Source organism: Oryzias melastigma, linkage group LG21, assembly GCF_002922805.2.
Source record: "Oryzias melastigma strain HK-1 linkage group LG21, ASM292280v2, whole genome shotgun sequence".
In the NCBI taxonomy this organism is placed as follows: domain Eukaryota; kingdom Metazoa; phylum Chordata; class Actinopteri; order Beloniformes; family Adrianichthyidae; genus Oryzias; species Oryzias melastigma.
The window spans coordinates 11,389,102-11,415,898 of record NC_050532.1 but is presented as its reverse complement, the minus strand read 5'-3'; the positions used below and the strand labels follow the sequence as shown (position 1 = coordinate 11,415,898).

Genomic DNA, 26,797 nt, shown 5'->3' with positions numbered 1-26,797 from the left:
ACTTAAAACTAAATCATACTAAGAAAAAACCACCAGGCTGACTGAACCAATGAGAATGAACATTTGACACAAGTTCTTGTTGTTCTGGTGCGGTGTAGAGCGCCTCAAAATGTGCTGCCAACTAGCCTTCAAGGGTTTAGATGGAAAACAAAAACAAAATGCTGAAGGGTTGGTCACGAATATTTACTTAAATATCATCTTGTCAGCATTTTAAATCGAAACAAGTATCGCCAAATGAAATATTAGGATTTTTCCTTACACTTCTAGCTGAAACTGCTCGTTTTGTGTCCTCACAAGTTGTTTTAAACTCCCACTCCGTTCATCTTTTGATCCAGTTTAAAATAATTCTCACTGGTCTTTTAATTATCTTGTCTGTTTTTAGCCAAAATAAAAAAAACATGAGTCGTTTCCAGGACGTAGTTTCTGCAGAGTGGCATTTCTTTAGAAATTTATCTCTGATGGAGCAACCCTGAATCCTCTTCTTCTGTTGCAGAGCAGAGCAGGCCTGTGCAGTGCTACAACTATGCTCATTTTTGCCTTTGCTAATGATTCACAATGATTTGAATAAAGAGATACTTAAAAATGCTATTTTAAGCTTAATTTTCCTAATATATATCCTTCATCATGAGAAAAATTGCATTAGAATGTGCTAAAAACATCAAAAATGCATTTTTCAGAATGACAATCTGTGATAATGAAATATTAAGACTTAATTTGACAAGAATTTACAGCTAAAAACATTAATCTTAAGTGGATTTATCCCTGAAGACTTGAGACTTCAGACTTTAAAAATTGACTTGTCTAGAAATGGAGGAGTGAGTTTGAGCCTCCTTGGCTCTTATAGGATCTAATCAAGATGTAGTCATTGAGTCCATCACAAACTGAATATGAAAGTGTCAGTGAAGCAGATACCCTTAACCCATGAAGACCAGGATCCATTCTTCCAAAAAAATATAATGATATGGAATACACCACAAACCAGTACACCACATAATGCATTTCTGATGTTTTTCTATAGGGTTCTCTTGGGTTAAACATTTTTCTCTTTCATTTAACTTAAACTAAAAGTCTCCTTTTTCTCACAGATGCTACATACAATACAAGAAGGTTGTAGCAGCTGCTTAGAAACTAAAACAAAGGATGAAAAAGTGGAGTTTTTGGAGTTTGAAACACAACCAGCCAGAGATCGATAAATACAATATTCTTTACTCATAGTTGAGTTTTAGTTTTTTGTTCTAATAAACTGATGTTTTCAAATTAGCATAATTTGGGCTTTTTCTTGCCCCTGCTACAAGTGACTCAGAGAGCTTTTCTGCCTGAGGAGAAAATATTTGAAAAAGATTGGAGGTCAATTTTTGTATTTTGCAGTAATTCTGCTCTCAGGAGGTAAAATGCTGCTTGATTTGCAGAAAGAGTTGGATGAAGCTGAACTCTGGGTCACTCAGCCACCCACAGTCAGGTCACTGCAGGTTCACAGAGCTGGATGGAGTTCTGTGCAGAAGGACTCAGCTGTCAGACGGCGGATGTGGCGCTAGAAGAAATCGAGTACGTTTTTAGCTGCTGAAGAAAAGCAAAAATGTCAGCTTTCTCAAAAGAAAAGACATTTAGGAGCTATAACTTTTTCATAATTTGAAATTGGCATCTCCAGAACAACCTTTTGAACAAGAGAGAAGGTCATCATGAGTATTAAAACAGATGGAAGATTCCCTTCAAAAACAATAGATGAACTATCACGCATCAACATTTAAAAACGTTCTTTTAAGCAATCATAGTTCTCCACACATGCATGAAGAGCAGAGGAATCTGAAGCTAAATCTGCCTTTTTTATTCCTCTTCCTTTCAACAGCTAACAGAGGTTGGTGTGTGTTGCAGAAATGATAACTGAAACAGCTGTGAGGCCAGCAGGCTGTGTGCTGTGAACATGGATGATGTCGCTAACAAACCACAGCAATCTGAAGGAATTTACCAGTTCTTCTTTGAGACGTCTGATATCAAATGAGCTCTTCTCAGTAAATACATTCAGACTGAATCTGATGAAGAAACTTTACTTCATATTTTTAATGACAAGGAGGGAGAAAACGGATTATGAATTCATATAAATAAAGCACCGATATGGGTCAGTAAAGCCTCGTTTCCACTGAGCGGTACAGTAAGGAGTGGTCCAGTTAATTCTGAAACATTAGCTTTCCAACGGCAATCACTTTCTGCTAATCAACGGGTGGTTACAGTGGCTCCGCCCCAACCGTTCTGTTTCACTTTTCAAAGGACCTACAACCGATGGGGGTTATGGTTTGATGCTATTTAATAGGTCCATTTTACAATGGAAACGCTAAAATACCGAACTGGACCGCTCGGTGGAAACCAGGCTTAAGTGTTAGTTCATAATTACATAAAGACTACAGAGGATATAGTTTGTCAACTGACCTTTAAAGAGAGAAAGCCTCAAACAGAGTTTAAAATTGATTCAGTTTCACATAAATTGACCAATAAATAATAACAGTATTTTCTGCATTATAAGTTACTCCAGAATTTAAGCTGAAGCAGCCAAAAAAAAAGTGTAATTAAGAAGAAAAACGTAAATGAAAATCACATATAAGTTGCAGTTTTGGAAGAAATGTTTTTTTTTAACAAAGAATAGGACCAAGAACAGAAATTTCATCTTGATGAATTGATGACAAGAATAGACTGAAAATATACATGTTTCACTACCGGAACCCATTGATGCTTATTTAGCTTCATGAAACATACAATCTAGTACATTAGCGCAACATACAAACATAATTATAGTATAAATAACATGCTAATAAATCAACTACAATTTTGATATCACTTCAACTCATTGACTTCTTTATTGTCTGTGTTGCTTTGAAACAATCCCACCAAACCTGGTGTAAGTCTGAGCAACACTTCTTCTCCTGTGTTGCTGTCAGTAGTAAATACTGATACACACATCTACAGTGGCCTCTAGTGGTTGTTGGTGGGAAATTGAACATTAGTTATTTTTTTAATTAAATACAAGTTAGCCAAACTATGCAAAAAAACAAAAAATACAACGACTTGACACTGAAAAATATAAGTAGAAATATAGTTGATTAAAAAAAAAGTAAAGCTTCAACAATAGAAAAAGTAGAGTCGGATAACGGTCTTTTAAATGACTTTCCCATTCTACACACAGATGCAGCTCATGATTTATGTGTGATGATATCAACATTTGTCCTTCAAAATATTTTCTAATTTGATGTTTTTTTGCCACCCATAAGTTCACTTTTGCAAGAAATTACCCAGGCACCGTCACATCTGATAAAAACTCACAAAACAGGCAAGTCTGAAGCCTCACCCTGTCACCAGAGGAATTATTAACACACATGCAGATATTATATTGAGTAAAAGTACAGCTGTGGGTTTTTGGTGCTTGTTTTAATTCTATTTTTAGCTTTAATTATTTATGTTTAGGTATATATATACTCATGTAATCAATTGCACAAAGTCAAGGACTAAAAAAAATGCCGGCCAAAACGCAGGTGCGCTGGCCTCGGTCACCATAGTAACCTTCACATTCCAACCTGACATCATGTGTCACATAGCGTTCCATCAACCGCCTGCACGAGTCTCTCAAGGCAACAGTACATGTCACCGATCTCCCTAATGCTCATCTTTGCCTTTTTCCACCAATGGATGCAATTATGTGCAATTACTGGCTTGTTAGTGCCTGAGTGCAGAGTCTAAAAACACTCCCACACACATGTGCGCACAGATGCACTGAATATTCCTGCAAAGTTACAGTTTTCACACAGGGTCAAGGACTAGACCGCAGTCTCCCTGCTGCCATTCAGATTTTTTTTTTGTTTCCTCTTTTACAAGGCTCAGTTGGATGTTTAATATCGAAGAAAAATGTTTCACCAAACATGGATAAATGAAGGAAAAGAAAAAAAAAAAAATTGACCACCGCCAAGTGCAGCTCAAGGCGTCTGTGTGTGGGAGGAACACTTGAGACAAACAGTAGATTCTTGCACATTAGCTTCAATATGAAACTCTTGCATTGTACAGTTATGTCCTCGCTGTGGTCAACACCCTCAACATTGATTCAATATCCTAATTCTCCTACGCGTTTATACCAGGCAGGACTTTAGAAAACTCTCATATGAAGAGAAATCCGTATTTTTTTGAGGTAACATCCGATCACATCTGTGACGCACGCAGGCTAAATGATTCTAAACATAAAGTAGGATTCATTCTTTTAATCTTCTGTAATGCTTATTTTTGAATATTAACCCTTAAAAAAAAAAAATCAAAAGATGATCAGAGTGGGTCTTTAATAGGCTAAATAAAGGATGAGCTGAGATACTCCAAAACTGACATGTCTAGTAAAAAAAACCTATTTTTTAAAGATAAGAAGTTCTGATAAAAAAGTGCAGAAAAAAGCTTTAATTGCTTTTTCAGAAACACTCAAAATGTCATCATCTGAATTCTAGACACCATAATTTAGCAGAAGAACTTACTGTTCGGTAAATATCTTAAGTTAGACACCAGACATGTGAAATTGTCCCTTTCTACGGATGACCGTTGGTCTTCAGAAGTTTGGAGTCTTGACAAAACGCAGAGCTTCAGCCGAAAGGGCAGTGTGTGACAGTACGAGCCGAGTGGACCATTATCTGACTTTACTGTGTTCAAGCCCTGAAGCATAAAGGTCAAACACGCTGTAATCTGCACATTTATCAGAGGGTCGACCCACACAAGGAAAAGGACAGTGGCCTTTACCCATTACCTAGAACCTCAGTCAACCTCCAGGGTCTGAGCTTTTACCTTTACAGGCTGAGGTAATGATTTTATGAAGCATCATTATTACTGATAAAGAGATAACACTGCTTCTAAAACTAAAACTTGTTTTTCTATTTTCCTTTAAAAATTGAGTTAAACATGTAGAGTGGTAACTAAATCATCAAGTTTTTATGTAAAGGCCTTTGGTCAGTACTAGATAAAAATAAACTCAGAGGACAAAGTGGAATGAGGAGGAGTCTGCCTGAGGTAGATACAGATTAATCTGACAAATAAGGAAAGAAATTCTCTTTAATCCTTTATAATTACAGCAATTGAAACCAAAGAGATGACACACACAATTCTTTTCTTACAAAGTTCTCGACCATTTTCTTGGTTTTTATAGCAAATCTTTGGAAGTTAGGATGATTTAAGGTGCAGCTTTTATAGATATTAAACTTTTTTTTTGTTTGCAGAGCAAAATCTGCACTAATGACAAACAGGGAAATGAAATTAATAAATCTAACTTTATTCTAGTGCTTATAGGCAGTTTTAATGAAAATTATTAGACAAATTAAAAAAGTAAAAAAATACAACTATTTTTTGTTACACGTACTGGTCCATATGCATTATTGCTAAAGCCTCCATTTGTGATAACAAGTAAATACACAAGAAGATAGCATAATTGACTTTCATCTTCTTAGTTTCTTTATTCGGAATTTAGCTTAAAATATTTGTGTTATATATTGTTTTTATAGTATTAGTCCATTATTTGAAATGCTTGAAATACATCACAAAATCTAAACAAATATTATCTATTTTTATAAAATTAAGCATTTTTACGTACAGTATTTTACACAATTTTTAAAAACATACTTAAACATGATGCTGAACTCCTAACACACCGTCTTTTTATTCATGAATCTAAAATTTAAGAAAATATTTTAGAAACTTTCGGATATGGTTTTCTAGATTCCAGTTTGAAGGATTTTACATTATATGCCAAAATAATAATAATAATAAAGTTCTTTATCCGATATTGGCGATTAATCAACTGAATGAATCAATTTCTATTCCTGGGATCCAACCAGATCGATCTTTCTGAATCAAGTTGTTGATTAAATTGACCAACAAAAAATAGTTTCAAAGTTAGATACATTTATAATTGATATTGGAAAGTACTATTTAGATTGAGACGTGGTAGGTTTATTTTACTATAATGTAAAAACAAGGTGGTGGACAACACACATGTGATGACAGTTATAAAATATATAAATCCATCATTCCAATCCAATGTGTGGAAACACTTTGAATTTAGCAAAGAAGTGACCATACAGTGGTAGAATGTAATCTTAACTTTCCCTTTGTATGATTTTGATGTGGAAAAACAACAGTGGGCTGAACTCTATGAAACTAAAATGTGAATTGATCTGCCATCAATTCTTGTTACCTGCTTGTTTGTTCACATATTTAATTTACACTTGATTATCTTGCAAGAAATACAAGGAATCTGGAAAACTTCACCTGCACTGTTCAGTTCCAGGTATTTATCTCTGAGTCATACTGGTTGAAGTTTTGGCTTAAAATGTCTTTGATCGATTTTAAGTCAGTGAATCGGATCGTTCAAAATTAAGCAATATCGACTATAAATTCGATCGGTAACCACTAATCATGATAAGAATTTAATCGTTGCACCCTTATAGAGAAGGTAGTCCTCTCTCATCCCACCTGCCACAAACGTACATTTGGCTAATTTCTCCATAAGAACTTTCCAGTTCTTTTGTGACCAAAAGGTCATGGCAATTCAGAAGGATCATTCTGACAGGCGGCATGAAAAGGTGAACATAGGAGGTGATGAGAAAAGGCACAGGTGACACGTGAGCAGGTGCTGCAGGTTAATCACGACTTCCACGTGGCTGCATTTAAAGCTGGTATGTATGTATGTATGTGTGTAGGTGTGGAGGGGTGCTTCATTGTTAATTTACATTGTAAATTAGGGGTGTAGGGACAAATCAATTTGACAATATTTTTTGGCGATACTTGCCACTTGGCTCTTGCCAATACACACCCCTACTGTAAATATTTCTCAATAGAAAATCAAAGAGTTAGCAGATACTCTGCATGCTTTAAGGTTCAGAAGAACAATTAGGTGAACCAAAGGCCAGCTGACTCCTTTTATTTGTAATATTTATCTGATTTACACACTACAACAAAAGGAGTATGTGCAAGGATCAAGAAAATGTGAACAAGCACGAATGAAAGCTACTTAAGATGCAAATACACACACAGTGATTATTTTTCTTCAAAAGCAGAGAAGCTAGCAGAGGGAGAGAGAAAGACAACTGTAAGGGTGAGGAGGTCAGTCTTCCTCCCCCTCATCCTCATTTCTCACCTCTATCTGCTTTGACGCCCTTTCCTCAAAGCTCTGACCTCCATGACGGTCCAACAACAAACAGCTTGCCGCCCACAGGAGCTCCATCCTCCATCACCGTCTCCAGCTGTCAGCGTTAGTTAGGTTTTTCAGCTTCTCGCACAGAAAAAAAAAAAAAAAACAATCAATACGCCGGCGATGGGACAATGCATGTAGATTAGACTCAGACCTTCATCGGCCCCAATATTGACACGGCTACTCGTTATTGTTAAACGACTGCTGCCAGCAGCTGGGTGCATCTTTCATTCCAAGGTCGGCAGGAAGGCTCCATTCAGAACCGACAAAAGCGGCTTTTTTTCCTGAAATCACCATATTTTACTCGCAGCGGGAAAGGTTAGCGTTACAGAAGCTGAGGCAGGTCATGTCATCCCTCCTCCTCGTTTTAATGCATTTCATTGCCTTTCTGAAAGTACATTTCTGAATCTAAACCTTTACAGCTGTGACCTCCTTTTTTCAAACGCAGGAAGCTCCCAGCAGCAGTTTAAGGGGGTTGAAAGGATCACTATTGAAACGAAACAGAGCAAACTAAAAACAGAAATGACTTCTAATTAACTCATACTAGGTTTTTTCTTTACAACTCTACATCCGTTTTCTGAATTATTTAAGTTACTTAAAAAGGATAATTTAAGGATGTATCCAGAGCACCTGCAGTATAGTAAAACCAAATCACTTATATCACTTTTGTACCTTAATAGGAAAAGAGAGATAAACTACTTATTTTTTTTAAAACTGTACCATGAAAACAAATCTTTCTAAAATAGTTAAATGAGATGGTACAACATCAACTGTTCCCATTACAAAGTACTTTAAGACTGCAGTCACATATACCCAAAATGCCACTGCCAATTTTTCCCTCTAAAGCTAGGAAACTACTGTAATGCCCCCAAGTAAATTGTGTATATATAATTTAGGATCGTGTGCATCCTTGGAGACAATCACTTTGGATCTTAAATAAACTTTTGGAGAAATATTGTTTAGCAAAAACATTTTTTTTGGCACAACTTGCCCCTATATAAAAAAAAATATCTTAGATATTAGTTGTGAAATATGGATGCAATACTTTAGTTCTGGGATTGACCGATCAGTATTAAAAGCTAATGGTGCATGTCGGGATTTTTAATCAAAAGATATATCCGGTTTTCAAAATACTCAATATTGGAAAACGGAACTTGTAGAAAACAACACAGTACTTGAACTACAATGAAGAAAACGCTGAATAAAACCTCTCTTTACATTAGCTATTAAATTATCTGAGGAGACGCCACACTTAAACATGCATAAATGTCACTGCATAGGCTCACTAAATGTCAAAGCTTTAGGCCTTTATTTCAAGGATGGACGACATTAAAACATTTGGTGGTTGACGGATTTAAAACGATAAAACATTAAAGAAAACTTAATGAAATATAAAGTAAGCATATTTTTATTATGTTTTACTTAGTAAAGAACAAGGTTTTATCCAATTAGAGAAGGTGTGTTGATTTCCGAAGAGATTATTTATGGAGATTTCACAATAAGAGCTTTGATTTTAACTTTATTATGCATATGTAATCCAATTTCTCATCTTTTTTTAACATGGTTGCTGATAAAATAATGTTTTTTGGACTGTTTAAAAATAATGAATGCGCAGAGATACATAACTGTTATGCATGACTCCAATTCTGGCCATTTCTTAATGAAATCAGTCATCTTAAGGTGTTAAAAATGCAGATTTTACGAGCTTCTGAAGGTTTATTCACAAGTGTCGTCAGTTAAAATGTAAATCATAAACGCAAATGATGCAGCGGAAGTTTCCAGTGATGCACCATTTTCTAAACTGCCTGCATCTATATATATAGCAAACAGCAGGGATGTAAATATGACCTGTGTATGCACATTAATGGTTGCTGAAATGAAATAAAAATAATGTAATGAGGGCATTTTTGCATCTCCGTGCATTAGGAGAAATGGCCCCATATATAATAAAGCATCATCTGGTTTCTGCTCATTACAAGCCTTCCTGGGAGATGTACTTAATCAGCATAAAAAATATTAACGTTTGCTCATATTTTGTGTTGTCAACAACAGGTCATAATGACAACAAGGAAGTAATTTTGCGTGGGGGCTGCAGGAAAAGCTAAGATTGGATCTCCAAATATAAATTTCCATTAAAGCTCACGTCGTTCGGAGCCCAGAGGCTGCTTCATTAAGGAAATGTAATGATTCCATTCGTTAACGTCCAAGTGGTATTCCGACCTTTGCGACTCATCCACCCGCTCGTTTTGATCTAACGCGGATAAACTGCATCCAGATGCAACGGGAGCCGGCTTTCATGTGCCACCAGCAGGTGGGCAGTTTAATTTCTCACAGGCGGGGTGGGGGGGCTGTGAGAAATACTGTCAGCCTTTTTATTCGCACATTTATTGTTAATAACTGAAAATGAAAGTGTTTTTTACTGTCATTTTCAATAAAAATGTGCCCTTAAGTTCACCTAAATCTTGTTTAGTGTCACACCCTGGGGCGTCTGGTTCTTTGATTCCAGCAATAAGTTTGTCCAGCTCCTCACATTGGAGGATTTTATTTATTTTTTTTGTTTTAGACTGCAACATTTTGGTTTCTGGCGACTGGACGAACAGCTCAGACTGGGATGTGTTTGTGAGATGTTTTCCCAGCCTGCTGCTGTCCTGCTGGAGAAAGCTGCCACTTTATAGGAGAGATATTGCAGTATGTGTGTGTGCCAGGATGCAAGAATTTCTCAGCGGTTTATTGCTCAGCAACAGGACAGATGTTGCTTCTTGTTAGGGCAGCTTTAGCTCTGGAGGGAAAGCAGCAGTCTGTCAGTTTCTGGCTCCAGCGATCGACATGTCGAAACATCCTAGGGTGGGGAATCGAACACCAGACTGTCCTCAATGTCTTTTTTAAAAAAAGAGATGAAATTAATTAAATCTAATAGTCATTATTGAGTGATAATTTCATTACTATATAGTGCTAAATGTGGTGAAATTGCATTTATCTTTTGATCCATTAACTAGTTTCACAGAAGCCTCCACACACGGACTCTCATGGCAAATGAAGGCACAGATTGACAGCTCCGAGCTCTTAGAAGACCCTATTTTAAGTTGTTGCCATGCCAGCTTCATAGCAGTCACTGACTCCATGTAAAAGCGCAAGCTCTAAGAGCAGCGCCATGAATTATTCACTGCCTTTAACAGCGAGGGCGAGTCCTCCCTAACAGCATTTTCAGAAAAGCTCAAATGCCCCAAAAATTGTCACTTGGATAAAGAGATCCGGCAGATTCTAACAGACTTTCAATAGTATCCTTCAATGAGACGGCTTTAATGAACAGGAGGCAGAAAACAGGTCAAATCCTCCCACAATCCTCTCCTGCTGCCTCTCGCCCTCGTTTGCAATTCCAATTGAGTGTCGGTAAGGACAATTCAGCTAATTACCTATGATTTTTTCCCTTTTCTTTTTAAATCACAGCAGAACACAGAGATGTCCCTCTTGGATATTCTCCATGATAAACACACACACACAGATTCAAAGAAAGGCAGAGTGAGTCACTCGCGTCAATGTACACAGCAGCCACACATTGTATCTAAGTGCTTCATTTTAAATGAATGTGCAGTCACCGCCTTCGGGGTGAATCTGCAACAGTTGTGAGGGTAAGTGGCTGATCACCTGTTGCATCAGTAAAGCACCTGTTGCTCTCTTTCCAGTTTAACAGCAATTTCTTTTTGTAAAAAATGCAACCAAAAAAAAAAAAAAAAAAGCAAGAGTGTGTAGCCTCAACTTTTACATTAGAATTATTCATTTTACATCAAAGTTGAACAAAAGTTAATATTTTGCCAAAAAATTATCCGACTTCATGCCAACTAAATATTCTCCATCTCTCCTCCAAAGCTTTGTAGCTGACATTTCTTGTTTAAAAGGCCCATTCCAATCATCTTTTAATCCATTTTAAAGCTGTTCTCAGTGTTTTTTTTATTATGATTATTAAAACCTGTCTCGTTTTCTAGGACATAGTTTCTGCAGAGCAGCAGGAGTTCATCTGAAATTCACGTAAGTTGTGGGCAGGACTGCTTGAAGGCTGCGCTTATTTCCTATCATGTTAATAAGTGTGTTTGAGATCACCCAAGTGGACGCAGCACTGCGCAGATCGCCTGGTTTGCAATGCATGTTGGGTAGTTTTTGCTTTGACGTTGGCATGTCAATCATCATAAAGATATTGCGTGAATGGAGCGAGTCTGAGACGCCTGCCTAGGCGAGAGCAAGTGGCGCTGCGCTGTCCGCGAGCCACCTTAATGACTACAAAACAATGCATTGTGGGAAACTGTGTCCTGATGGTTCTTGTAGTTCAAAAAAAAAATCAACAATTTCTCATTTTTATTTCTATTTATACAAATGGTTTTAGTCACTGAAATCAGCATCACTCATTACTTTTCATTAGAAACAATAAATAATTTTATTTTTTCTATTGATAATCATTTTGGTTTTAATGCTGAACATCACACAGGCATTTGCATTCATACAACAGAAGGAACTCATAAGAAATCACAAATCATCTGTGGTTATGTGATTTGCTATTGCCTTTAAAATACTAACTGGGAGTGGCATATTAAAACTCAACTGAATGTTGAGGACAACCCCAACTTCCTGTTCTCATTCACTCTCGCTGCAGCTCAGCGTTCGCCTTCATCTCCGGCGCCTTTCCCCATCCCTTGCAGCCGCCTGGCCTCGCCACATTTTCAGCCAAGGCGGAAGCCTCAAATCCGTCTAATGCTTACATCTGCATTTTTTCATCTGCTCCTGATACATGATTTCAATAAAGAAATACTCAGAAATGGAATCTGAATCCTAATTTTTTCGTGTATGCTCTTTATCATGAGAAAAATGCAATAAGAACATGTTAAAAACACCAAGAACTCAAGTGGGTCTTTAATTTATTGCATTTTGGGGATTATACTGTTTAGATTCTTTACTATCAATGTTCTTAGTTATAATTTAATTTAAAAAAGTGATGTCACCTATAATTTAAGGGATAAAATATCTCACTCCAAGTTATTTTTTTATTTTTTAGCTATGGATTCTCAAATATATAGAGAGAGAGCTTCAATGTGATAAGCTGCATCTGAAAATGGATGAACAGCAGTCATTAGTTTCAGTCTCAAACTGAGTCTGCTCCATTCCTCCTGCAGCCTGATGCTCCCGTGTGCTCAGCCTGCCCTCGGGCAAAGTAAAGGAACAGAGGACTTGCGTACCCTGGCAAAGCAGACACACAGCATCTGGTATCCTGCAGTGGTTGGAAAGCTGCAGGTATTCATTCATAGTCTGATTTGTGTGCAATTGATGATAAATTATGCAAAGTGATAGGCGATGTGTCCCTTGTGTGAAACCCCAACTAAAGTAGGTTACAAAGCGTCTGCACTGAAATACTTCTTCTTTTGGGGTCAAAACCTAATAAAAACACAAATCAGATCAACTCATGTACTTTTCAATATGTACCCATCTGAATGGAGCTAAATTACCATTTAACCACATTTTTATATTCTTTCCAAATGATAAACCAAATAGAAACAAGGAAATCTGGCATAGAAGTCTGACGTGATATAGAGGTAAAACTAGTGGTGCAACAATTAATCAACCAAGCTGATAATTTATATTCCTGCAATGCAAGCAGATCGTTCTAATGCAAACTATGGCATTATGAAATCGTTTAAAAATTAAATAAATCAATTATATCAATAATGGAATATAGCATTTGGATTAAAATATAGTACTTTTATTTTACAGTATCAGAAAAATGACCAAGTACCATCACTGTGGACAACAAACGTGATGACAGGAAATCAGACTGTTCCAGATCAGACTGAACTAATATTTCTTAATTTACCAAAAGAAGAGAACCATGAATTTGCTTGAGTAAAAGCAACTTGTATATGAGATATATTTACAGTACTTAGCGTTTTGATTAAAAAAAATTACAATTTGATTACCATAATATTTAAGTATTAAAAGTCATACTCTTTTAAAAGTAGTGAAAAATTGCTCAGTCTTGGGATATATCGCGATACATATCACATGCATCAAGATATGGATCATATCTAGAATGGATCATCAGACTCCTGCCATACACACCCTTACTAATGATGTTCTGTTTGAAATATTGTGATGTGGAAAAACAACAGTGGACTGAACTTTATGACACTAAAACGTGAATGGATTTAACATAAACCCTTGTTTACCCTTTTTGTACACATTTATTTACACTTTAATATTTAAAAAAAAAATCAAATCAATGTTAAAATTAATCACTACCTCTATAGTTAAATAATTGACAGGAAAGTAGAAAGGTGAAGATACTGTGTTATAGCTGATTCAGTCATCCGATCAGCACATTTATGTAAATGCACATAAATACTGAACCCTCTGTGCATTTCCTCATGTTTGACATGAAGTGTGATGATTTCTTTGCACTAGGAGAGACAGCCGTGTGAAGCACACTCTCAGCGTGATGCTGTGTCCTTTCAGATTGCAAATGGCCAGTCTTTTGCAGTTCCACTTTCCAAAACATTGCCAAGAGAAAAAAAAAAAGTCTGCCCCTAATGGCCAAACTAGAATTGACTGCAGCCGATTCCTTTTTCCTCAACCTCAAATTATCGCAATCAATCAATGTGTCCGCTCCCCAGGACAGAGAAACCCAACAGGATATTTACATGGATTTGATCATTACATTTACATAAGCTGGGGTTCCATCAGAGTCACAACAAGAGAAAAAGACGCCTCAACAAACCACCACTCTTCTCAGACAGTCAGGAGTGATGATGTGAGGCAAAACAGACTTGTGTGCAAATGGAGTTTTGTATTCTCGCTCAGTCTGACAATTTCCCTGTGCAAAGATTCTAAAAACCCAACCACCCCCTAACTTCCATCTGGTGAGAGGATGGTTTATGTGAGGGTTTGGCACCTTTTTTTTTTTGCCAAAGATAATTAAGGACTGAGAAAAAGAGTCCGCACTCTTCTGTTGTTTGCTCACATACTCCTTTTTCCTCCTCCCTGAAATGTGACGCTGTCTGCACACCCACTCTTAAAGAGAGACACCGAGAGAGAGGGAGAGTGGAGAGGAGGGACACGGATCGGCACACAGAGCCAGTTTGCAGCTCCTACTTCACTGTAGCTGCTCTGCCAGACAACACTCAGCCATCCACATCACACTCTCTCAAACACATTTGCTCTCTCAGCCGACAACACCCTCTCAATTTCTCAGCTGCATCAAACGTCCAAACGACAAGGTGAAAACAAACCCCACGCACAGACACCAGCTCTGAGGAGGAGGCTGGACTGAAGCTGGAGGGGCTGACTGGAGAATGGAATGGAACCTCAGAAGGATGGAAAGTGAACTGAGGCACATTAATCCGGACCTGCTGCAGCCCAGCAAGAGCTTCAAGAAGCCCTCTTCCGGCACCATCACCCTCAATGTAGGGGGGTTTCTTTACACCGCTCACCGGACCACCCTTTCCAAGCACCTCGGGTCCTTTCTGGAGGAGCTGGCCAATGGTAAAAAGCCGGTTCAGCACACAGATTCGATGGGCAACCCCTTCATCGACAGAGATGGTCCCGTTTTTCGCCACGTGCTCAACTACCTCCGGACCGGTGAGCTGCAGCTGCCCGACGACTTCCGCGAGGCAGGGCTGCTGCGGAAAGAGGCCGACTTCTACCGCCTGAGCCAGCTGGTGGAGGCCGTGGCCGAGTGGGAAAACCAAAGGGCGGCCCAGCGAGAGCCCGCGTTCTTGGAGGTGACAGACAGCCACGAGAGGTCGCAGGGCCTCAAGGTGTACTGCAGCGACTCCACCTTCATTGAGAAGGTGAAGGGACGGCTGGTGCAGATCTCCAAGAGCCGCCTGGACGGCTTCCCGGAAGAGTTTGTGGTGTCGTCGAACGTGATCCAGTTTCGCCACTTCATCAAGTCCGAGCCGGGCTCGCGGCTCGTGCTGAAGGAGGACAGCACGTTCGTGTGCACTCTAGACTGTCTCAAACTAGAAACAGTGATGCTTGCACTGAAGTCGGGGTTCAAGTTGGTCACCAGCCTCGACAGCAGTAAAGGCTCGGTGGTGGCGGCGGAGGCCCTGCACTTTGTCAAGTAAGACCAAGAGAAATGCCGGAATCAGAGAGGACAGAGAAGGGAAAGTACTGCCATATTTCATATTCACCCCACTAATGTCAGGTATTGGTTTGAGTCTTGTAACATGTGTATTAACGTGATTTTGTAGATAAAATAATAGCTGGGCAGGACGGAGTTTGTGTCTTTACTGATGAAGCTTTGGGTGGATGTTTTTAGCAGAACCATATTTTGGCATTTGCAGAATTTGCACTGCTCTGTATTTGTAGAATCTAGAAAGATCCCGATAGCACAAAAGCACCGGTGACATGGACGACAAGCCGCAAGCGAATCTTCACGCGGAAAATCAAGTCCCATCAACACGTGTGCTTCGTCAATGGCTGCAAAAACGAAAAGAAAAAAACCCAGCCCCTTCATAAAAAGCCTGTGATGTGCACCGTTGTGCCATTCAGCTTTTACTACGGTCTGTGTGCGTGCGCGTGTGTGTGCCTCGCCGTACACTGTGTGTGTGTAGCTGTTTTATTAGCTTTTTTAGTCTCCCGACTTGAAAAGCAGAGCTCACTGAAGGCAGGCTGGGGCCAACACACAAACGTTTCAATTAATTGCTGTGATTATTGCAAGGGCTTTGAATCTTGCATGATGCATGTGCACAGAACCAATAAAAACAGTGTGTTTTGTAAGTGCCGTGAGCCTCTGTGAAGCCAGTGCCACAAAAATGCCTATTTCTTTAAATGTGAATATTTTACAAATAAAATGGAATCAAACAAGCAGTTTGTTGTTTTATTTGAAATCCTGGGTTTATGTTATAAAACAAGTCTGTCTGTTTTCCTGTGGAGGTTATCTTTTGCACAACTAATTATTAATGGAGAAAATTATCTGTAATGTTCACTCTAATTATAATAATCTGTGAAATGGACATTAGCAATATTACATTTCCTCACATGGTAAACTTTACATACATGGAGAATGTGAAGCTTAAAAAAACACTTTACAATTATTTAATGGAAATGACTCATTTTCCATCAAAAATAGCTTTTTTATCAGAAGTAAAAGAAAAGACTAAAGAGATCCTAAACTTATTAAAGCGTCTGCTGATGTGATTTTGTCCCGAGGACGGGACTTTGATCTACAAAAGCTGAAATTTACTGCTTTTAAAAGGTTTCTTCCTCCAGTGGAAGCACACTGTAGCACTGATATAGGGATGCAGAAATAGAAATTTTAGAAATAAAGTGTATTTTCCTTTTAAAATATGGTGCAACATTTTTTAACTTTTGAATACCATTAAAAAATTCCAGGAAACATAGATTCTAATTTTAAAAAATGGTTTTAAAATACAAATATAATAAGTAGATCCCACTCATCTTAGCCTTTACATGATCTTAGGATAATCAGAAAGCCTGTTTCCACTGCAGCATCTTCACAAAAGCCTCAGAGTACTGGCGTCATGTGAACGTGGTCATTGTTCCATCCTTTAGAAAGTGAGGATCCTATTGAGTGCTGTCAAGATGTTTGAAATTACCACATTTACATGTTCAGGCTAAAAGACGGGTTTAAAGACTGTGTGGGCACGCAGTCACATCAGTTATAAACCAGATACTAATGTGTTCTGTAAGTGTGCTTTGGTAAAAGAGAAAAAAAAAAGTGTAAAAGAAACTCTGAACATCAATAAAGGACATTTGAAATGCCAACTGAAAGTAATGAGATTACACAGAAGAAATGGTTTCTATTCCCCTCTTTGCTATAAAGACACAATAGAATAAACAGCAGAAAATCAAGACAAACATTTAACATTTTTGTTCAAAATTAATCTATAACTAAACTGTTTATTCATTAAGGTCGTTGTTACATGAAAATAAATAAAAGCAGCTTATAGGCTTTTATATTTTTAATCATGGGTGTGTATTTCAGATAAAATAATAAAAATTAGTCAAGGTGAGACAAGATTTTCCCCAGTACCAACAAAGAAAAAGTACATGAAAAACTTTAAAATAACAATAAATAAGAAGTTGTTTTTTATTGTTTGAAACTTTGCATTGAGAAATAAAGTTCCTTGTTTGTGTCCGTCTTGTGAATCACTCTAAAATCTTGCCTTGGTAAATTGGGTGAGAAGATTGAGACAAAAGAAGTCATACTTTGAGTTTATTTCAATACAAAAAACAACTGTACGAGTTATAGACAGGATTTTTTCCCCTAGAAATGATCAAAAATAATATATTTATGTATTTTTTGCACACAACACTAAAAGTTACATCAGTAAAGTTTTACTTTAAGCCCTAAAAGAGTACAAAACTTTAAGTCACAGTTAGAGTCCATTGCAGTTTGACCAGTCAGACAAAATATAAAAATAGTCGGAAACCCATAATATCAACTTCAGCTATTAAATGATTAAACTCCATAATTGCTGCGATTTTTTCCCGCCAGATAATTTGTTATTTGAGTGCTACAAGATCGACAACGCTTTTACAAACTACTATCATTCATTTTAATTATTACTCATTATAGTGGCTACTTTAAAACTAATTAGCTAATGAAAGAGGCAAAAGAACAGAAGGATCCACAAAGAACAAGTTACATAAAGTCATCCTAATGTCAAAGTATAGCTAATGGAGTTCCTCTTTAAGATGATCAGTTTATTACAGATCTAGTCAGTCTGACTCGAGATGTCAAATAGGCTTTTTTTTAGTTGGACAAAACATGCTAAATGTGAGCCACTTGAACAGTTGAAAGCTATAATGCAAAAGTCTGACGATGAATAAGAAGCACTTTTACTCATCGATGATGCCTGTGCCAAACGCAAAACAAGCCCAGCCTGGCTTAAACCCAAACAATGTGAAGCCAGCATGCGTCATGATTCATTTATGGAAGCTTGTGGGAGTGGAAATCTTTAAATTCAATTATCCTGGACATTGGACGGCATTAACCTCCATCTCCTTACCGCGATGGGAAATCCTTTTGTTGTGAAAGTTCTTTTTGTCGCCTGGATGAACTTTTAATTGCAGAGCATTCGTCTGTGGGGAGCCGCTATCAGCCGGCTGGAAATGAACAGCGTCACTCATTTTACCTCTCACTGCGACTCCTCTGCCTGAGACCAAAAGCGTCTGTTCTGGCAGACAATGTGGCTAAACCAACCAGCCCTCCCTCCTGTTGAATAAGCCTGCTTTCAAGCCTGACATCAGGGGAACACAATGCACTATAAACATGTAACCATCCAAATTTGTAACTCATCAGGATTCTCTCTGTGGAGCTACAACGCCAGCTCTGGCATTTGGCTGTAACATTCAGCCCGCTCTTAAATGCAGATCAGTTCCATGCATTTTTTATGACGGTGACAGGTTGACTGCACGTTTAAAGTGATCGGTCTGAAGTAAAAGTGATGAAAGTGTGATGGAGGCAGCGTGAGACCAAAGCAGCGCAGATGAGATAAGCGTTATCGGCTGTAGGAAAACTACAGCCGCCCTCTATCTCGTCGTTTCACCTGTTGCCAAGCGAGCTCAAGTCCTCCATGCTGTCAAAAGGCGATGCTCCTTTCTGTGTTCAGTACACCACAGTCATGGGATGCTGCTGAGATAAAATCATGGACTGCATGACTCCGATTTCTCGCTGTCGCCTCAATCCAAATGGCAAAGGAGGAAGACATACAAACGATTAAGGTAAAAGGGAAAGAAGGATTTGGCCTTTTTCTCAGCTGCTAATTCAAACTGAATGATAGAAAGTCTTGTGTCTTTGTGACGATCAAACACGCTAACCCCATTTAAGCACTGGTACTTTGCTAGCGTAAGAAGCAGTTATTTATCACACACTGGAGGGAGTGTGTATGAACAACTTGGTCGGCTGATGAAATTGAAGCACGTGATCTATAAGACCTTAAAGATGAGGATTGAGTTTTTGTTGTTTTTAACTTGTGGAATCTTTATCATGATAGAAAATTAAGGTCAAAATGAGTTTTTAAGGATTTCTTTCATCAAATTATGGATAATCCGGAGCAGACGTAAAACACCATCCAATGTCAAGCCATAGGGTCCCTGTTCCGCTCCATTCGGATGCATCCACTGGCAAATAGATCCATCTATGTCTTTGAGCGGTCCAGCAGATGACTCATATTGACTATGGATTGGCTAGAGACTCCAGACTCACGTAGCTTAACGCAATAACTCGCCATTTATATGGGAAGTAGTAGTAAACAAACCCTCATTCTGCAGTGATTTAGAATTATATTCATATCACTTCACTTTCTGTGTGACTCATCTTCATACATAAGGTAAGCACAAAACTTTTATTAATACTTTTGCCTGTGTGACACATATTGTGTAACAGTAGGAATGACTTCTGGTTGTCACAATGACGTAATCTTTACAACACAGTGAGTACAGCGGAAAATAGCTTTTATTTTGAAATATGTACGTCACGCACTTAACACTCTAACGCTCACATGATTTCTAGTTTAGGTCATTAACAGCCCCAACTTCACAATAAAGTGCTTCGGCTTGGCTCCAGTATAAATTTGAAGCCAGAGGTGAATTCCTAATTAATGCCGCTCTGCAGAAACTCTGTCCTAATAAACACTTCTTTTCATTTTGGCTTTAAAAAACAGTTTAATCATAGTTAAAGGACGACTGGAAACAGTTAAAAAAAGCTCAAAAGATGATCGTACAACGAGCAGCTATAATAGTACCGATGAGGGCATCATTTCATGAGATTAATGAAACGTTTACTACGGGTATAAGAGATGGATGTTAATTATATGAAACAGATTTGTTGCTGTTCATTTTTAAACATATCGCTTTGTTTTTAACTCAGTTTAAAACCAAACCGCATGTTAAATCATTAAACCAAATCCAGGGGAAAAGGACTCATTGCATCCTTACTGCTTACATGAGTTTACTATGAAAGTGTCAAACATGTGCGTTGTACTACATGTAATATGTTTAATATTGTTTCATTACAATGTCAAAGGTTTACTGAAAGGATTTTCTTTGTTACTCGCTTTTTAGCAAATTAAAAAACATTGGATTCTTATGAAATTTTAAGTTTTTGCTGTTTTGTAATATGTACATAAATCACATATCCAACCAATATAAAAATGTTTTATAAAAAAAATTAAAAAATAAATCAAGGTTTGAAGAGCATATCATTGGGAAAGTGAATCAATGCATTTTTCAGTTGTCAAGTTCCATTACCATTGCTGAAAATCAATTTTTTTGAGTTTTTTTCAACAAAAAAACTTAACAGGATTAGTTGGGTAAGATATATATATATATGTTCCACCTTTAGTCATTAGAAATCTATTATTTTTTGTTTGTTTTTCCTTTTTTTTGTACCATAATGACACTCGTCTGTCTGTCTGTATGTTGCAGGTCTCAAAGTCTGTGCTCCACTACGCAAAAGCTAGAGTGACTGAGCTGTACATATTTCAGCCAGATTTCTATTTACATGATGACAGAGTGGAAGCTAAAAATTCAGGAACGCGCAGAGAGATTTGTGCAGAGAGCGGCTCTGCTTCTTCTGGCTCTTCCACATATCTTGTGCCAGCTGCTCTTTAGTTTCTTCCTCACAGCCTGTTCTCCGTCTCTGTGAACCTCTCTTTTCACCCTGTTGTGCCGCGTGAACTGCACCATCATGGAACGGGTAACACTTCTTTTCTGCTGCTGTAGCACCTCTGTACCTTCTTCTGAGGTAATCACAGAGGCAAAACTAGAGCTGTGTGAAAGGGCGCGGCGAAGTGCAGAATGTGCTATTGATCAGGAAGAGGCAGCTGTATCCAAAATACCAGTGAGCTGTGTGCAAGGACCAAACTTTTCAGCAATGTAGCATCTGAGAAAAGTTTATTAAGCTTTTTGGATTCTCTAGTTTTGCTAGTTTCGCTTTTCACCAACAAAACTTGGTTGTTGGATCTGACAACATTCTAAAATAGCTGAAATGCATTCTTAATGTATATATTGTAGATGCTCTATAATTACGTGCTTAAAATGATGCATGGAAAGTTCTGCTGATTCTAAGGAGGTAATCCCAAATCTACAAAGATGAAAAGTGCTAAAAATCACAAAATGATAAGTGCAGCTCATTATGTTTGAGTGATATAAAACTTTAGTCAGTTATCTAGTTGTAAAACTAAAACTCAGATACTACATACGAACTGATGCCTTTAAATGCAATTTCTTTAAACGCCATTTATGAAAACCCTAACTTACTATCTCAGAAATTTAGAACACATTTCAAAAAGTTGAATAAAGGAGACTTATCTGAAACTTCTGCAAAGGTTATTTTGGCCTTTGAAAACTGTCAGTCTGGATGAGTCAGGCCCCACAATAACAGGGATAATTGCAGACGTGACAGTTGGTCAGTGCAGAGGAAGCTGGCTCTTTTTCCAAGCAAAGCATGAAATGTAATTCAGAAATGTGCATGAGAAAAAGTAATAGCTAAAACTGCAAAAAGGATTGTGAAATTAGGCTCGTTTGGGATTCATGAGGTGGAGACCGCTGTTTGAGTCGAGGTTTCGAGAGGAACCTCACACAGATGGACCTCGTGTGAAGTGACTCCTATCCTTTAAAGACCCACCCCAATGAAAATTATGGTTTTGGAGTTTTTAACATGTTCTTGTAGCATTTTCAAGGTTACAGAAATATATAAAATTTAAGCTTAAACTTGATTTTTTGTGAATCAGACAAAAAAAATGTTGTGATGTTGAAACAGTGATGAGTAGGCCAAAGTCTCACTGCTCGGCTCCATTCTGATGCATCCACTTGAAGACAAATAGATCCATTAACGTCTTTGTTTTCCTGGTCCAAGCTGACATCTGGCTTTAAACTGTACAGCTGGAAACCTCAGATACTGGTCGGATTTTTTGTTGTACCGCTAATGTTAGCTTAGGGTTAGCTGTAAGCTAGCACGACAGAGAATTAACAAAGACATTTTAGAAAATAAGCAGAGACTTACTTCACATTCACAACTCACAAATGAGTTTCTACTGGCGCTTTATGGAAATTGTATCCTAGAAAGTGACAAAAACCTTTTGATTTCAACTAAAAACAGGATAATTATATTAAAAAACGATTGGGAACGTTTTTACAATAGATCAAAAGATGACTGGAGAGGCCCTTTAAACCAGATTTTGACAAAAGACAAAAATTGTTCAATAATTTAAAGTCCTCTTTTCAGATTAGAAGTTATTTAGCTTTGACTTTGAGAATTAAGGTTCCAGGGTCTGGAGTAACAGAATCCAGTTTAAGTGATAGTTTGAGGATAGTTAGTCTTCAGTGTTTCATTAAAGACCAACTCCAATCATCTTTTGATCTATTTTAAAAGCGTTCCCAGTGGTTTTTTAATCATTATTGTAGCCAGCATTTAAAAAAAGTGTCATTTTCGAGGACACAGTTTCTGCAAAGCTGCAGGGGTTCAATTGAAATTCACCTCTGAATTGTGGGCAGGACTGTTGACGTGGAGAAACCTAGATCCCCCTTCCCGTTGCTGAGAGATCTCCGTTTACATGCCCAACCCCTAACCCAACATTACGGATTCAACAAAAATGGCAAGCCAGATACCAGCTTGGACGCAAAAAACAAAGAGTTACATGGATCTAGTCGCCTGCAAGTGGGGCGGAGCAGGGAGCTTGTGGCCCACTCAGTTTTTTCTACATAATAAATACAATCTCTTTCAAACTGTTTTTTTTTCTGCTCTTGATTCACAACAATTTGAGTAAAGAAAATCCAGAAATGCAATTTTAAGATCAGTTTTCCACATAAATACCGTCAATCAACAGAAAATTGCTAAAGAACATGCTAAAAACACCAAAAACATGACTTTGATCATAGTGGGTCTTTAAGCTCTTTTTCATTCACCTACCAAAATGTTTGATAAAATGTTTTCTTCTCGTTGCTGACCAGTTTCATGTGTGTCTGCAACTTCAGGCAGAGACATGGACGGATAGTAGTTAATGCAAAGAGCTTCTGAAAAAACTGTAGGAGTTTATGCTTTCCATTGATTATCAATAAAACACATTTTAATCTAATGTTTTGAGATTCAAATTTATATTAACTTTAAGTAGAAAATCATTATTATTAAAAACCTACTTGAAATTTGTCAATCTGTGTTGAACAAACACACCCACAATCACACAAATGGAGTATTCATGTTGTGTGTACTGCAGCTCTATTTTAGCATGTTCTCATGTTTAAAAGCAGCCTTAGCGTTTGCATGTAAGACACAGAAATGAGGTATTTGGGAAAACTGAATTACGCAGCAGTGATGGGGGGGTTGACAGGCATAAGCTCTTTGATCATCTTCTACAGGGACAGATTCCTGGAATGAGAACAAGATTCCTATGAGCAGAAAGAAAAAAACGATCCAGATGGAATTATCAGAAACATATTAAGACCCAGCATCTCATTGTGCTGAATGGCTGTCTTTGTGCAGCCTGTTTGAGTGGATTATACCCCCCCTCCGCCCTTAAAGAGCTTGGAGAAATCTGAAAAATGATTTTCAAGAGACGACACAAAGGAATAACCTTCAGCAGTGCAGTTCTGACGTCTTAATTCATACAAGAAGGGGTTAGTTAAAGAGATAACCAGTCACTGTTTTGTGTACGTTGCTAAAAACAGTTTCGGTGTTCCAGCGCCCAACTGGCAAGCACTTTGTCCCCCCCTGACAGAGCAGCACATCATTATCCTGCCTGTCACACGTCTGCTGTGTGGGAGCCCAGCAGAGGTTGAATAAAGCCTTTTTTCGAGCCGAAACGAGAACACGGATGACATTTCTCTTCCAAAACGTCTGAAGCCTCGCTTTGGTATTTTCACCTTGGGCAACAAAACAAACAAACATCTTTCCATCCTTCCAAAGAATTTGCTTCCAAACCATGTTTTGGTTGTGGTTCATGCCCGGTAAAAAGGCATCAGGCTGCCCTCTGAACACCAACACACATGCTCTTTGGGAGAAAACGCTCCTTTTTTCCCTCCTACATTATTAAACATATGAACATCAACACTTCAGATGTTTGCAGATGGCATTTCATTTTTGCAGTGACTCAGTTTCTCTTTGTTTGAAAGCAACAATTAATGAGCAATAGCTCTGTCAAATGAATGTTCTGCATCAATGTGCTCTGCTGTTGAGTGCTGGTAGCTTAAACTGTCCAGGCCTTAGGCTAGACTAAAATAACGCCTCTCTTTGTAGAGTGGTGCTTGATTTTTTGTGATCCCTTTAGAATTTTTGTTTTTTTTAATATTTTGTTTAACCATGATGGGAAATTTTCAAAAGTTTTAAAACGAGAGTGTTTAAAAAAAAAACACTTTTTGTTGAATATTTAAAGTGATAAAAATTAAGGGCTTGATTAAGAAAAATCACAAGAATTAGTTTTTTAGTGTTACAAAAGTATCGGATCAGGAGATACTCAAAAAGATGAATAGGATCAGGCCCAAAAAATATGATCGCGACCTAATTTTTAGTACGGCAATAAGCCGACATCCATTTTTCTGCCAAATGATTGTTAAAATAATAGCTATACATGTCAATATTTTTACTTCAGAACTATTCGTTCCCAGAAAATCTACTTAATTATAGTTAATTCATTAAAACACTCAATCTTCAAACACAATATACTGATAATAATCAATATATTGTGTGGATTTTTTGTCGTTTTGCATTTTTGCTGACATAGTTGAATGCAGAAAAGCTTAAAAAAGCTTCAAACTATCTCCAAACATGTTCATTGTTCTGTCAAATAGAATTTTTTGAATGACTGACTATAGTTATCAGTGAGTATAAACTAATTCCCGTCAACAAGAAAAGTGAGAAAGAAGAGAAAGATGGAATTAGAGAAACAAAATAAAAACAAAAAGTTTTTTTTTTTTTTAAACTTTGAAGTTTTGACATGGGAGTCAACAGGAAATTGCTTCCTTCTAAAACCATCCTCAGGTGGTCACTCGAACTGCCATATCTGGTCTTTCCTGGATAGTTTCAGACTAGCGATCAGACTGTGAGGCTTGATTTGATTGCAGAGCCTTACATACATGGTAAATAGCAGCAATGTGTCTTTTGAAAGCATAAATCCTCCCTTGCAGGTTTGTCTTTTTATTTTATTTATTTCAATGTCATTCAGTGGGAGCTGACTTAAAAAAAAGTACCTCAAACTCCTTTAGTCTTTGCAGACTAGGTGTCCTTCATTTGCATTTGTGTGCAATTTCTAATGGTATTGTTTGGTGAAGTTCTCACACACATTTTTGTTCCACTGTTTAACTAAAAGATGGGAATTTAAAAAAAATTCAACTTTAGTCTCACAAACAGGGACTTCAGAGAAAGCCTCATCTTTACTTTTATTTGTGGAGGACGGTCAGATTTCTCAAACAGAGTCGGTGCAACATTCGTGGTAGCAAAGACACACTCCATCTTTGATATTGTGAGCCCACTAGTTGTCATTTTGTGAGAAACACCAGTTTACATACATCTTAGAAAGAGTTTCTGGACTCCATGAAGGTTTGTAGTCTACATTTTCTGACTTCACGTTGCAGGAATGGTAACTGATTCTAGTGCACAGAACCTTATGCATACGTACAATTACAGTAGAGCTTTCATTTAGCTGCCAATGTAAATAAACAAGGAGGAGAAGTGATGAGAAAAGTACAGAGGTCGCCTGCATGTCAGTGGAGAAATGATACACTAGGAGAACAGTACTTTTCTCATTTCTGATGGAGAGCAAAGGAAGTGAGGCCGAAGAGAGATCATCAGCTGCTCCGACTGTGTAGACGGACAGGAAATATAGGCTCTTGAAAACCTGACATTATTAAAAAGTTCTAACATAGTACTTGTCCACCATGAAAATGGAAACATCTGAGGACTGAAAGTGAAAAGCTATGGACATACCGGGCATGTGACGCACATTCAGAAATGCACTAAATGCATGTTTTTCAACGCGAAGCCCATCGTGTTCACACCGGACAAGTAGGGAGGGGCTTCTTCATCTACTTTATCTACTAGTGCATATCACCACCATCATTACAGTTGAAAAGGGCCTTCTGCAAAATGTAGAAGCAGTGCAAGTCTCACGAATCTTGATAACCTTTACTGTCTCTATTCCAATATATGAGAGACTTGGGCTGTGTTCAAATTTGCTCCCTACACCCCAACCACTAAGAAAAAACAAAGACAATATTTTGCAGGACTATCTAGTGCTCTGGAATTTAAAAGCAGTTCGGACTCAATGCCCACTACTTTTTTTTTTTTCTTAGAACAGTGAATATGATATCACCAATTTCACAAAGTGAAAATCTAATCAATAAAAGCATTTTGCAATATATATTTACAACTCCACTGTGTTCTGATGATGAAAACATGGATGTTTTATTGAAAAAAATTACATTTAAACATTGATGCACGCTAGTTTCCAGCAAAGACTACTATGAAATTTCCAGGGCACTCTATTATGAAATTGTAGATTCAGAGAGCAAAAAATATGGTGAACACACTATATAGTGAGTAGTGAAGAAATCTGGACACAGTCCATGCTCACTCCTTTTTTTTTTTTTTTT

The 26,797-nt window shown here is 37.7% G+C and overlaps 2 protein-coding genes across 3 annotated transcripts in view; one reads left to right on the top strand and one right to left on the bottom strand.

The window, feature by feature from the left end:
* LOC112155129 (general transcription factor IIF subunit 2) overlaps window positions 1–26,797 on the bottom strand; it is a 47,644-nt gene that overhangs the window by 11,393 nt on the left and 9,454 nt on the right. The gene's annotated exons all lie outside the window — the stretch shown is intronic.
* On the top strand, window positions 14,256–16,054 carry kctd4 (potassium channel tetramerization domain containing 4). The gene has a single exon (XM_024286581.2). It carries the CDS (start codon window positions 14,533–14,535, stop codon window positions 15,307–15,309), a length of 777 nt encoding a protein of 258 aa, XP_024142349.1. The 5' UTR covers window positions 14,256–14,532; the 3' UTR covers window positions 15,310–16,054.

Coding starts and splice junctions, on each gene's coding strand:
- kctd4 (XM_024286581.2), top strand. CDS start 14,533: ATGGAATGGAACCTCAGAAGGATGGAAAGTGAACTGAGGCACATTAAT.